This window comes from Ostrea edulis, chromosome 9, assembly GCF_947568905.1.
Source record: "Ostrea edulis chromosome 9, xbOstEdul1.1, whole genome shotgun sequence".
NCBI lineage: Eukaryota > Metazoa > Mollusca > Bivalvia > Ostreida > Ostreidae > Ostrea > Ostrea edulis.
Genome location: NC_079172.1, coordinates 55,573,955 through 55,588,197, shown reverse-complemented (window position 1 = coordinate 55,588,197; position 14,243 = coordinate 55,573,955). Strand labels below are relative to the sequence as shown.

The window sequence follows — 14,243 nt, the reverse complement described above, 5'->3', positions numbered from 1 at the left end:
TACTGTATTTGAATTTCTCTGGATTCAGAGGCACATTCCGAAACTTCTTCACAACGCTTTTTTTTTTATGTCTTTTTTATTAGCATATCCTAATTCTGAATTACTATTTTTGCTTTCATGAATAATTTCATTTCACAAGATGGACGTATTGGGTTCTTTTGGCTGGCGTTAATTATTTCCTCATCCAAATATTAAAAAAACAATGCTTTTCAGATCAAAATTTGGCTCCATAACTTTCTCACCCTCCATATCCAGAATAGAACATTCATTAAGATAATATTCGCAGTACTTTCATTAAAATCTTTAAATTTTGAATGTACAATGAAAATGCTCTCCCTATCAGAGGACGACATGTTGATATGGCTCAGTACTATAGAGCGAGTGAATATAAAACAAGACTACTTACCTGACACTGTTCAATAAGTGAACAAAAGAAACAGACTTCTACGCAAGACTGGTTATATTGTCAGACTATTCAAAAATAGCTTTATTCCTAATTCTCATTGTCAATGGGTTTACCTGAGCCTGTCCATTCTTAGAACAAAAGATAGATGTAATGTAAGTAGGATATAAGCCTCAAACTGTCCATTCTACGGCCTTGATCAGTTCTTTCTCTCACAGAATGGACAGTTTTTGGCTTATATCCTTTACTTTCATTTTGAATGCCAAAATACAAGACTCTAACTTCAAACACTCAATTTGTTAAAAATGAATGGTATAATTACAATACGACTATTTAAATAGATGAACAAGTTCAAATAAAAATATACGATATATTCACATTTGCTTTTTTACCCATTTAAGTTTGTTGATTATTAAGTTTGTTTAGTTTTAGCTGTCTTTTGAATTACATTTTGTATTACTGTTGTTTAGGTGATAATTGTTTGATTTGAAAGGAAAAAAGGGTCGAGTGTATACACACGGGGACCTTAGCGATGGAATTTTGCAGGCAGAAAATCAAGAGATTTGAGTTGCTTTTCCAGTGACATTTTTGGGCTATACACGGGAAGATAAACCCCAATTACAGTTATGCTACATTCTTCGATTCATAAAAATATTAATAAGAGAAGCATTACATACTCCCCTACCAAAGGGAAAAATTATTGGACCGCAACAATATTCAAAGTTCATTATGAGATTAAGGTTATGTTAAAAGGGAAGATAATTCATGCTATTTTTCTAAGTCCAAGGGCCAAGGTAACATATTTACATTCAATTCTGGGATCGTACCTGGTCAATTCCAGGGTTTGGGGTATTCAACAATAACTAATTTAAACTAATTGGTATGATTTTAGTGGACTGTCAAAATATACAAATATGTCCTAACCTTATCTAGGTTAATTATCATCAAACAGAGAATCACTATATCAATCAGAGGCAAGCAACGATAAACTGGTAGTGCTAACTTAACAAAATGCAGATCTAGAGCCCAGTCGCCCTCGGATTACCCCATATACTGCAGGACGCCTTATTCAGGACGGACAGTATATGTGGTAGCCCTTCAACCACTACACTCACTGTAGGATGCCTTATTCAGGACGGACAATGAATATAGCGGTCTGGACGACGGTCTGTTCAGCCAATGCGGACGACACCAAAAACGAACTATGGCTAGCCTCTTTACTGGAGGTCAACCTCTTCGTGGCAGGCCAGACTTCTGATGGCCTTCCAAATTCACTCTCTAACTGTAAGAACAGGCGAGGAATTGTTTACCATGAATACTCTATTAGTACACATACTCTCGTCCTCTCTACTTGGCTGGGTATTCTATCAGAATGGCACAGACGACTGCGAGTCTCGGTATTTATACACAAATGAGATCACGTGATATAAACAGTGACTAATTAAGAACTCCGCACGGTCGTACCTCAAATATCCGGAATCATTACACTGCCCATGCCTCCGATGACGTGCGTCCCGCATGTACAACTTGGAAACTAAACAATTCTATTTTAGACAAAGGTTTAATAAACGACAGAACGATCAATTTCAAAGTTATTTACAACGAATTCCTTTCTTTTTAATTTTTTTTTCAACAACTACATGTATATATTGAACTATGTACCGCTAGGAAGAACCAAAAAGTCAGCAGAATTCTGTTTGGTTTGAGGGCAAAAATCTCTCCTCTAGAGCCTTACTTAGAAGTATGTAGTTACATCTGTCTACTGCTGGCAGATTTCCAAGAACACTCTGTGCTTGACCTCGCAGAGCAACGGCCAAATACATCCCCTTCTCTGACAGAGCCCATTTATTCAATTCTGCACATATATCAAAGTGAGACTTAAAATCGGCCCATGACGAACTTCCGTCAATTTATCTGGTTTCACAATGGTGATCTTGGGTTTGTCATTCTGTGCAGTATTCTCAGGGCGGCGAGTTGTAATGTTAGTCTCATTCATCACTGGAAAATCATGCCTGGATGTATTCGCATGGTATGGTGTGCTCGTAATAGAAAATCTATCTGGCTCGCCATCATCTGCCCTACTTAAATCAGTAAGATTGTCAGGCCTAGTATATGTATTAGGTAGGGTGGTCGTCCTAACAGTTTTAGGTCTTGCGCCCTCTGGTATGTAACCTTGATCATCTATGGTAGTCCGCCTACTTTTAGGTAATCCCGATTTGTACTAGCCTGAAGCCTACTTAGCTCCTGCTCTAAGGCAGTCATCTCAGCATTCACATCGCTCTCAGACATATCAGTAATTCACAAAAATTAAACAAACTCGACTAAAATAAACCAAGAACAAATGTAAACTTTAATGATGGAATTTTACTCCAAATCTCGACGCTGCCACCAAATTCTGTAACGTATTTACATTCAATTCTGGGATCGTACCTGGTCAATTCCAGGGTTTGGGGTATTCAACAATGGACGACGGTCTGTTCAGCCAATGCGGACGACACCAAAAACGAACTATGGCTAGCCTCTTTACTGGAGGTCAACCTCTTCGTGGCAGGCCAGACTTCTGATGGCCTTCCAAATTCACTCTCTAACTGTAATCATGAGCACAGTTTTTTGTACTAAATTCAAGAGATGGCGATGCAAGAATACAACGATATGAGGCCTCAACTGTGCGCATAATTTGGTGAGCCGTAAATCGAAGGTTTTTATAAGGGGTGGATCTGTAGCTCTCTGATCTGCCCCAATATTTTTTCAGAGAGCTACAGTTTTGCAGCTATCCTTGGATATAATGTCTTGCAAAATGTTTTTAAAATATTGATTATCTAAACAATAAAGATCTATTTTCCATGGGCAATTTTAAGTTGTTTGAATTAGGTGATTTCGTGTTCCAACTTAATTTTGTTGATTCAAATTCATATTGATATGGATTGCCGTTGCTTTTTGTACGATTGTTATGATTTGTTTGTTGGTTTGTTTATTTCATGGAGAGTATCAATAATGCTGTTTCAAAAGCTTCGACTTACCAAACGCATCGGCTCAAGTCTAAGTGGCATATTTTTATAAGAATTATCCCTTCACCTCGTGAATTTCGATGTGTTTGATATTGTACGCCTTACGCAAATATACATGTCCACAATTGGGGAATCAATCGGTCAACGATGATAACAACGACAATTGCTTTGTGTTAAATGTAACATCAAATTACAGTAAGTGTACATCGCCACATTCATTGTCCACTTAATAAAATCAAGAAATGTATTCGTGAGGCCAGGGCTTTCATTTTATCTTAGTGTGGAAACAACTCAATGACAAGCCAGTCAGCTCAAAACTTTTCCAAACTTTCACTTGTGATCTAATTATATTAAACAAATGAATTTGGAGAAAATTTGTAATGAAAAAGTTCGAAAAATCATAAAATTTCAGTGAGTTTTTAGGTGTGTGTGTGTGTGCTAAAACGCGGAACGGAAGACGGAACGGAAAATATTGTATAAAATAATGAGGAGGTCAGCATTTTGCAAATTAAAAGGTTTATCATGAACAAGGAAAGTAGAAATTACAGAGAGAGAGAGAGAGAGAGAGAGAGAGAGAGAGAGAGAGCGGGAAGTCATCCACAGAATCCCCCGTTTCATATACTTCATACTAATGCATATGTATTTTAAAATCATTAACTTACCATGAAAAATATTAATAAAGAAAAAAAAAATCATACTGAAAATGACTTGAATTTCCAAATTTTATATCCAATAAATAAAAGCCTCCCGAAAACAATATTGTAAAAGATGAAATAATTTTTTTAACAATTTCCCCCAAACATAATCTTCTTAAATCGAACTTCCTTTTATTCGTAATTTAATTCTATGCCTGGTATAATACATGTACATGTATGTATTTTAAGTATCACATCAAATTTTAAAGCGAACCGGACTCCGGTGTGTATAAAAGGTTTGTCTCATTTGGGATGAATTTATGTGAAAGTTCGTACATTTACCGACATCCTGCAGATTAGTGTTGAACCCGAAGAGATACAACGGGAAAGAAGATTGAAACAGAACCAATGAAAACTAAGGTGAAGTTTACGATCCATAGTACGAGAAATTAACAGATATGAAATAGCTAAAACACTAACAGGCACTTTATGCTTGAATGGAATTAAAAGGTCATCTCATTATTAATCTAAATATTAAGATACAAGTATTTTGTTTAGATTGATTGATTGATTGAATATTGTTTTACGTCCCTCTCGAGAATATTTCACTCACATGAAGACGTCACCACTGCCGGTGAAGGGCTGCAAAATTTAGGCCCATGCTCGGCGCCTATGGCCATTGAGCAGGGAGGGATCTTTATCGTGCCACACCTGCTGCGACACGGGGCCTCGGTTTTTGCGGTCTCATCCGAAGGACCGCCCCATTTAGTCGCCTCTTACGAGAAGCAAGGGGGTACTGAGGACCTATTCTAACCCGGATCCCCACGGGATTATTTAGTTTAGAAATAAACTGCTAGATTAGAGTGCTACGGTCACTAAATTTTCCGTTCATATGATGGCTTCCATGTATTTTATCTCCTGATATTGAAGAGTTCTTAAAGTCTATTTTATTAAATTACTGACATAAAGTATCTCCACATACCTACTTGAATATCGCTTATCTAAAAACAGACTATAGGAACTCTTCAATTTTGGGAGATATAATATTACGCCATGGAAGTCATCATTTGAACGGAAAAAGTGAGTTTTTATTATGGTATTTACATAAAATAGTAATGGAAAGTAGTAATCCAGCATTAATAGTGATACAAAGTTGGTTTAATAATCCAATAACTTGTTTTAAGCGAGCGGTAATGTCGCATAGGTGCACATTAATTGCTAGAACCGACCAAAGCTGAATGTAAATTTCCAAACATGAATTACGAAGGACTGCATCGAGATTCAATGAAGACGTCAGTTCAAATATTTAGCCAAGCCGAATCTCAGCCGAGATTAATGGATCTCGTCTGTAAAACAAAAAAGAAATTGGAAAATTTTATTTTGACTAAAATTTCTTCTTTCGTTGTCCTTTGCTGTTTTTAACGAACCCCCCCACCCTTGAAACATTAGCTTATATTATAACAAAACTGATCGGCCACGGGGTTCTCATCGGCCACTCATTTGGAACAAAACCCCACATTCGAAAACTATCATAATTATGAAAAAATCTTTTGTACGCAAGTGAAAAAGTTGGCAATGTTAATGAAATACGATGTATGTTAACGTACAAACTCATCATACACGGCGGCTTTATCATTTTCTAATTCTCAGAACCGCTATACATGAATTTCTTCAAAAACTTTCCAATTAAGAAAACTGTCGAAGGAGTTCATCATCCAGGTTTCAACATCATAAACCACGCTTTAAAATATCGAACATAAATACGTTCTTGTATTCCTCTCATTTATAACAGTTGCAAACTTGGTACACATGAAGTTTTATAAAGGTTTTGAGGTTTCTAAGATTGAGACTTTAGCAATGAAAATATATTAGAATCATTGAACAAATGAGAACAATTTGAGAACAATTTCAACATACATGTATGAGAACTATTTGCAATCTAAGAACATGAGAAATATTTAAAAGATTAGAATAGACGGGAATTATTTGAACATATGACATAAGAGAATTTGATATTACATACATTGTAATGTACATGAATGAAATGTCATATGATTCAGAAGTAGACATTACATATATAATTGAACTAATTTGGGGGGGGGGGGGGGGATATACAAGAACAAACACGACTAACACACTCTGACAAGAGTCCATATATCTTCTGAAATCTACTAGAATTAAACACTCTTATACTTCAGCAATTAGAATGAAAGGTGAAGATAACATCAGGTGTCTAGGAGGAGATAGCCTCCCCTGGCGATCGGGTGAACGGAGTTATCCATAGTCAAAATCAGTGTGCCAAGAACGGCCTAACAATCGGTATGAAACACGTCAGACAGCAGTTGACCCGATGATAGGTTGTATTAACAAACTAGATCGTTATAACGACCATAGAATTTGCGAAATGCTGACTTTAAACGAGACTATTGAAACCTCTACACCATCAACTTGCTTTTCAGTAGCCTGCCTCGATACGAGAGGTTTTGTTATACGAGATTCATAAAAAATCTAGAACTATTTCAATATTTGAGATATCTTTTGAGAACTTCATCAGTCTATATAATTCATTTTGGAATAACATGACAGAGAACAATTTGAAGATTACAAATCCATATGTGAATATTTTTAACACATGACGAATGACTCATTTGAAATATTTTTTGAAAAACAGTATATAAATGTGATATTCTTTTGTCCATTCAATACATATCGGTACACAATAACACCCTACTTATCAGGTAATCAGATCATGAAATAAAACAAGAGGCCCACAGGCCTTATCGGTCACCCGAGTACTAGTGAAAAAGAATCACTACTCCCAAGGGCTATGAAATCTAGAAAAACAATCCTTTTCTGAATATTTAAGCTAAATTCTAATGTTCAGCAACAGTATAAAACTGCCCTCAAAAGTACATACACTGATGAAAGACTTTGCATAATATACTAGGTGTATTAACATTAAAACATTAAAAGATATGACTAGTTTGGACCCATTCTAGAGTAAACCCCTGGGTTGTGAAAATTCAACATTTTTTGTACCTCCTTTTCTGCTATTCCTAAGTATGCATTTAGATTTTATACAGTATCAGCAAACTTACACATAAACAACATATATACTAAGTTTGGCTCCACACTGGGATCAGAACCCCTACCCCGGGGATCATCAAATTTACAATGTTGGTAAAAGACTACCTTACCTTCTCTTTCTAAATATCCATTTAGTTTCAATTTAGTACCAGTAACACTAAAGAAGATGTCAATGTATCAGTAACACTAAAGAAGATGTCAATGTATCAGTAACACTAAAGAAGATGTCAATGTTCAGTAACACTAAAGAAGATGTCAATGTATCAGTAACACTAAAGAAGATGTCAATGTATCAGTAACACTAAAGAAGATGTCAATGTTCAGTAACACTAAAGAAGATGTCAATGTATCAGTAACACTAAAGAAGATGTCAATGTATCAGTAACACTAAAGAAGATGTCAATGTATCAGTAACACTAAAGAAGATGTCAATGTATCAGTAACACTAAAGAAGATGTCAATGTATCAGTAACACTAAAGAAGATGTCAATGTATCAGTAACACTAAAGAAGATGTCAATGTTCAGTAACACTAAAGAAGATGTCAATGTATCAGTAACACTAAAGAAGATGTCAATGAAGTGTTATACACATAGACACTTTATAGTAAGTTTTTCTTAAACATGTGAAGAAGATTTTTGAAAATTGGTCAATTTTGAGCAGTTTTCCCCCGCCCCTAAGGCCCCATGGGTGCAGGAATCCTGAAATTTACAATGTATGCCCCCCCCCCCGTTCTAAAAATGTTTCAATGGCAGTTATCAAGAAGAAGTTAAAAATGTCTATTGTTTATACATTTAAGAACTGACCATTTTGGCCCTAACTTAATACCAAAACCTCTACCCCTGGGATCATCAAATTTACAATTTTGATAAAGGACTCCCTGTCCTTTCTGAATATCCATTTAGTTTCAATTTAGTATCAATAATACTAAAGAAGATGTTATTCGAGTGTTTTACACATAAACACTATATACCAAGTTTGGCCCCGCCCTGGAGTCAGAACCCCTATCCCGGGGATCATGAAATTTACAATTTTGGTAGAGGCCTTCCTACTCTACATCACTATGCATTTAGTGTGCGGTTCTAGAAAAGAAGAGTTTTGAAAATTGGTCAATTTTGGTCCCACCCCTAACGCCCCAGGGGTGCAGGAATTCTGAAATTTACTATTTATGCCTCCCCCCCCCCGTTCTAAAAATGTTTCATACCAAAATTTCAAAAGAATTGGAATGGCAGTTACCAAGAAGTTAAAAATGTCTATTGTTTATACATTTAATAACTGACCATTTTGGCCCTACCCTAATACAAAAACGTTTACCACTGGGATCACGGAATTTACAATTTCGGTAAAGGACTCCCTGTTCTTTCTAAATATTTATTTAGTTTCAATTTCGTATCAATAGCACTAAAGAAGATTGGCCCCTACCCCGGGGATAATGAAATTTACAATTTTGGTAGAGGCCTTCCTACTCTACATCACTATGCATTTAGTTTTTCTTAAACATGTGTGGTTCTAGAAAAGAAGATTTTTGAAAATTGGTCAATTTTGGTCCCTACCCTAAGCCCCCAGGGGTGCAGGAATCCTGAAATTTACTATTTATGCGCCCCTTCAAAATGGAAGAGCCATAGACTCTAATACCATTTTCCATTTTACAAGGATCATTCTCAAAGTTCTAAAATATTCCTTATATGCTCAAGAGAAAACAATATTGAATTTTATCATTATTGAATCATTTTCACGAAATTAATTACCATTAATGACTGCTAATTCAGGCAGTTACAATTTCAGTACTGTTTTAAGGTCACCTTTGCTAAACACAACCCACGCCACCGTCTATCAGTACTTGGATTGTATTTATAAATAAGTTGAATACTCAATTATGACTTTATTATATTCACCACTAATCCACAGGGCCACAAATTACATAGAGGCGGGGGTGACAGTTGCCTCCTCCAACGTTTTAGCAAATACACATTTTCATTTCATTGGAATTTTTTTTTTAAAAAACATACAGAGAGAGAGAGAGAGAGAGAGAGAGAGAGAGAGAATGAAATTAGATGAAAATTAGTATGAGTGCAGATAGTCCTGTGTCGGTAAAATCGTTTGCTGTGAGATGGGGCTTGTTTGAAATGGCATCAGAAGATTGAATTAGCTTTTAATGTTGAATCAGAGAATATGTGACGTTATATTAGCTTAACTGAGAAGTAAGCCTAATCAATGCGAATCAGACAGGTTTTAGAAAGGGATATTCAACATTAGATCACATATTAACTTTACAATGTTTACTTCAATTTTTAATTTTTTTTGAAAGAAAAAAGAAACTTTTCCGTGCATTCATTGACTTTACACAAGCTTTCCATACGGTTTGGAGAATTGGGTTGTGGCAGAAGATAATTAAGAGTGGGGTTTATGGGAAGTGTTTTAATTACATTAAAAGTATGTATATAGGAATTAAATCTATGGTACGCTTAAATGGCACAACTACATATAATTTTAACTGTAATGTCGGGGTACGCCAAGGTGAGAATTTATCACCTTTTATTATTTTCATTATACATTAATGACCTAGAGGGGTTTCTACTAGACAGAAATATCATTGGTTTACAAAGTATAACAGATGCCATAGAAAATGAATTGTACCAGTATTTAAAGTTTTTTTATGTTGTTATATGCAGACGATACTGTTATCATGGCTGAAACAGATGTTGATTTGCAAAATGCCGTGAATGCTTTTTATTTGTATTGTTCAGAATGGAAACTTAATGTTAATGTCAGTAAGACAAATATTTTAGTATTTTCTAAAGGTCCTCTGCCAAAACAGGTGTTTATTATAATAACAGTGTTGTTGAAAATGTGAAAGAATTTAAATACTTAGGGATAATATTTTACCGTTCCGGTTCTTTTTGTAACGCTAAAAAACACCTACGTGAACAGGCACAAAAGGCAATGTATGGTGTAATAAGGAAGAGAAAACAATTTAATCTACCAATAGTCTCCGCTGAATCTTTTGGATAAAGTCGTTGTACCAATTTTGACATATGGCTGTGAATTTTTGGGATATGAAAATGTTGAAATCATTGAACGGATACACTTGAAATTTCTAAAACATTTTTTCCATCTAAAGATTAGATGGAATATATATGGAATTCACTAAGGCGACTTACCATTATCTTTCATTATTTATTGTCCCTCATGTACCGCTGATGGATGGTGTGAGTGAACATAAATGAACTTGCAAAAAGATCGTACGACATGCTTGTATCAAAATCTTTTAAATACAGTAGGTAGTTTAAATGGTAAGATTTTCAATTGAACATCCTTTCTGTAGCTTATTCCGTCAACCAAGGGGTTCAAAAGGAAATATTTCCTTTTTCAAAATAGTTAGTATAATCATCTTTATCATTATTTATTGATTGTATAGGTTGTTGATCGTTGAAGTGCATTTAAACATTACTTTGGAACTTACAGTCTCGCAGGATGAATTGGCGAACGGATTACGTTTTCAGGAGTTACAATTTTCAACAACTAAGATCAACGCCAGTCTTCACGCGAATCTTCCCGAGAAGCTTGCTGCGGCAGAAGCCCAAGAGGCGGATGAAAGAGAAGCAAAAGGTATTATTCTTATATATGATACAAATTTAATTTATGTAAAAAATCTCTACTTACCGGTATCATGTACGTTGCTATATTTCAAACGAAAAACTCTAAATCCACAAGTATATCAAGTAAACGCTTGAATTCAAAAAATTAAAAACAAAAAAGTGTATGTTGGTAAACTCGAGTACCAAGAGATTTGATGCCAAGCGAAGCGAGGGACCAAATCAGTTCAGTTCAGTTTATTTTCGCTCAAACCACGGAATAGTTCATGAGGTACATGGAACATATTTACATATATACAATAACAGGGGTCAAACAGATGAAAAATCTGGAGAACAGACAATATTATTGATTTTCAAAATAAACATACACAGCTTTCTTAGTGATACAGAATCTCTAGAAGACATGAGTTCACAAAATGTTTTAGTGTTTGGAGCAGAACAATATTCTTTATCTAAAAAATGTCTACTTAATTTGCACAATGCTTTTCACGGCGGGTGTGACCGGTCAACAGGGGATGCTTACTCCTCCTAGGTACCTGATCCCACCTCTGGTGTGTTCAGGGGTCCGTGTTTGCCCAACTATCTATTTTGTATTGCTTGTAGGAGTTATGAGATTGATCACTGTTCGTTATCTTCACCTTGCATTCCAGGATTTAATGAAACCCATCCCCAATTTGGTTATAGTTGCATAATGTACAAAAAATTTCAATCCTTTCAATATTACTCCATCTGCCTACTTCAACAATAAGGTGATGGTTTGTAGTTCTAAATTTAGCAAAGATTTTTTGTAACTTTCTTGGAAATAATGTCAAATATACCTCACATTTAAAATTTGTTTTAAAAATTCTGTAAATCACTCCCTTTGAAGCCCTAGATATATCTTCGTGCCATTTTTGTAAAAAATTGATCTAATAGCCTTTGGTTAACAGTTGACTTAATCTGCATTGCGTGTTCCATGCTCATACCAAATGTTTGAGAAGCCATACTTCTAAAATACTTCTCAAAAATGAAATCCATGGATTTGTTACTTTTCCTTTGTCAGACAATTTACGTACATGTACATATATATACATGTAGATAACCTTGCTCAATTTGTTATCATTGCTGTTGATAAGTTTTGCCCAATAAGATATCATTCTAGTAAACATTGTTATATACAAAGGAAATCATCCAGTTTCACCATAAACCATATAACTTAGCGTGCTACTTTTTAGATTAAGTACATGTATGTGTTTTAGAAAACGTAAATGAACACGTTCAACAATATCAACCCAAAATTTCACATTCATACAGTAAAACAGGCACCACTACTTTATCAAATAAATCTAACTGACAATCAATTAAGGAATGAATTTATTATTTTTTCGTTGGATGGCGGTATACCACGAAAAAAAAAAAAAAGACGCGTAGCGCATCAAACGAAAAAATAATAAATTTATTCCTTATTATTTGATATTTTTTTTTAAAAAAAACATGATATGATTTTAGTTTAATTAACGAATTATTCTTGGACTACATTCTATGTCATTTCGAGATGGGCCTAGTAATTTGTGAATACACAACTTGAAAAACTTGAGGGTTTTCACGGCTTCAAGGTGGACAAATGAGTGTTACAGAGGGTTTTTTCGAATTTTCTCTGTGACAGCTGTTGTAACGTCGTAAGGAAGCCTCGTTTCGGTGCCCACTCATAAACATATCAAGCCGGAGTACGAAACCATCGTCGATAAGGGCTACGATATTGTAGTATCTCTGAGGCAGTGCATCTGGCATTTGGGTTTGTGACATGGAGGAAGCTGTCGTAAGGTGCAAACAGGACTATTGTCATCCACGGTTGAATACATCTGACTCTCAGAATTGCAGAAGCAGACGTGTGTTATTATTTTTTTTTTGGGGGGGGGGGGGCTCCCTCAAATAGCTATGTTGGTTTTTTTCATTTACATAATTAATGAAAGAATTGGCTTCATGACCTGACCTAGGGTTACCCGGTATGTTAAATTTCACTAGAGGAGCTACTCTGCTAAAATAAACTTTAATATACAGCACAACCAACCGCAAGACATTTGACCTAAGTACTGTCTGAATTGAATAGTTGACCTTGACCTAATATGCTGAATAAACCCAGTAGGTATGTCAAAGCTTAGCCTGGCTGCCCTGTAATCCCTCATAGGCTACTTAGCAGCTGGATTAACAAGAGTGATACAAGTTTGAATATTTATTAATTGTAATCAGAAACAGGGTGCAAAACGTATATGGTGGAAAGGGTCGCTTGCAATTATTTTGTGGGGAACTGGGGAGGCGGCCAATGTACCAGTTTGACTACCAAAGTAGGGGTAATACCGGGGGCCCTATGTAGACATAGGTGCCCGGACCTAAACTAGTGACCACGTTCTAAGGGGGTAGAGGATCTCTACGCATCTCACCTGTCTCCTGCGTGCTACCTGATTTAAAGAGCAAGTGGGCCCTCTTACAGTTGTCCAACATGCACCAGCCTGTAGCATCCCCTCCATTAGTAGAAGGTGGATGTGGCCCCAGCTATGAACTAACTGAGAGCCCCACGAATTAAACTTTAGCAACTTATTCAAGAAATTACTATTTTCTATGAATATTCACTGATCCTTGACCTACATGTACTTAAGTGGTCATCTGGAGGGTACACATGAAATACCTGCCCCTGCTTTAGTAGCAGGTGGGAGGAGAGCCGGTTTTGGTGCAGAATTAGTGATCATCTACCCCTACGCACTCCCTGTCCGCCAGACATTGGAACAATGTCCCCCACAAGAAATTTGATTTTTTTTAAAATCATGCATACTTGAAATTGGAGGCACTTAATTTTGAAAACTTCGTAAACCAGGGAGTAAAAGGAGAAATTTAAATAGTGAAAGACAGGCAATGTAGAAACTCTTGGGACTCTGAGGGAAATGTGTTGGGGTTTTATCGTGGGCAAGGAAAGATTTAACCCTGCTTGAAGATAATTGATTAAAAAAAAACCATGGTGACAAACTAGATAAATGAGAGGCATCCTGACGGAACAACTGAATCCTGAAAGCTTAAATTGTGACCTCCCCCTGCTGGGTGGGTGGCGCGCACCCTCGTCCGTCACCCTGGCCTCCTGCAGGCACGAGGGGAGATCCTTTCTCTCTGTACATGTGCTCCCCCTTCGTTCCCCCGCGCTCTCCTCGGGCGCGCTTCTCAACAACCAGGGAGATCGAGACCCCTTGCGTACTCTAAAGCAATGGTTACTATAACCCAGATTTCACAGATATCACCAAATTGACACATTTCTGATAATCATTCTCAACTTGTAGATTACATGTATTTCATACAATTTTCATGGGAATATCTAAAACTTTCAGGATTCCTGACCAAAAATTAGACTCGATTCTGTTGTTGACCATTTAAAAATATGTAATCTCAAAGGTAATAATATTAACAACAAAGTAGTCTCAATTCAGGCGGACCGTAATCACTTGTCAGTCCTTTCAACAACTTCTATGTTGGAAAGCAAATATTTGACA

General features: G+C 36.1%; 1 protein-coding gene across 1 annotated transcript in view; it reads left to right on the top strand.

Annotated features, from left to right (window-relative positions):
* LOC125658102 (uncharacterized) overlaps nt 1–14,243 on the top strand; it is a 92,802-nt gene that overhangs the window by 14,442 nt on the left and 64,117 nt on the right. Inside the window, exon 2 of the mRNA XM_048889238.2 lies at nt 10,598–10,741. Coding sequence (XP_048745195.2) covers nt 10,598–10,741 — 144 coding nt within the window. The remainder of the gene's footprint in view (nt 1–10,597; nt 10,742–14,243) is intronic.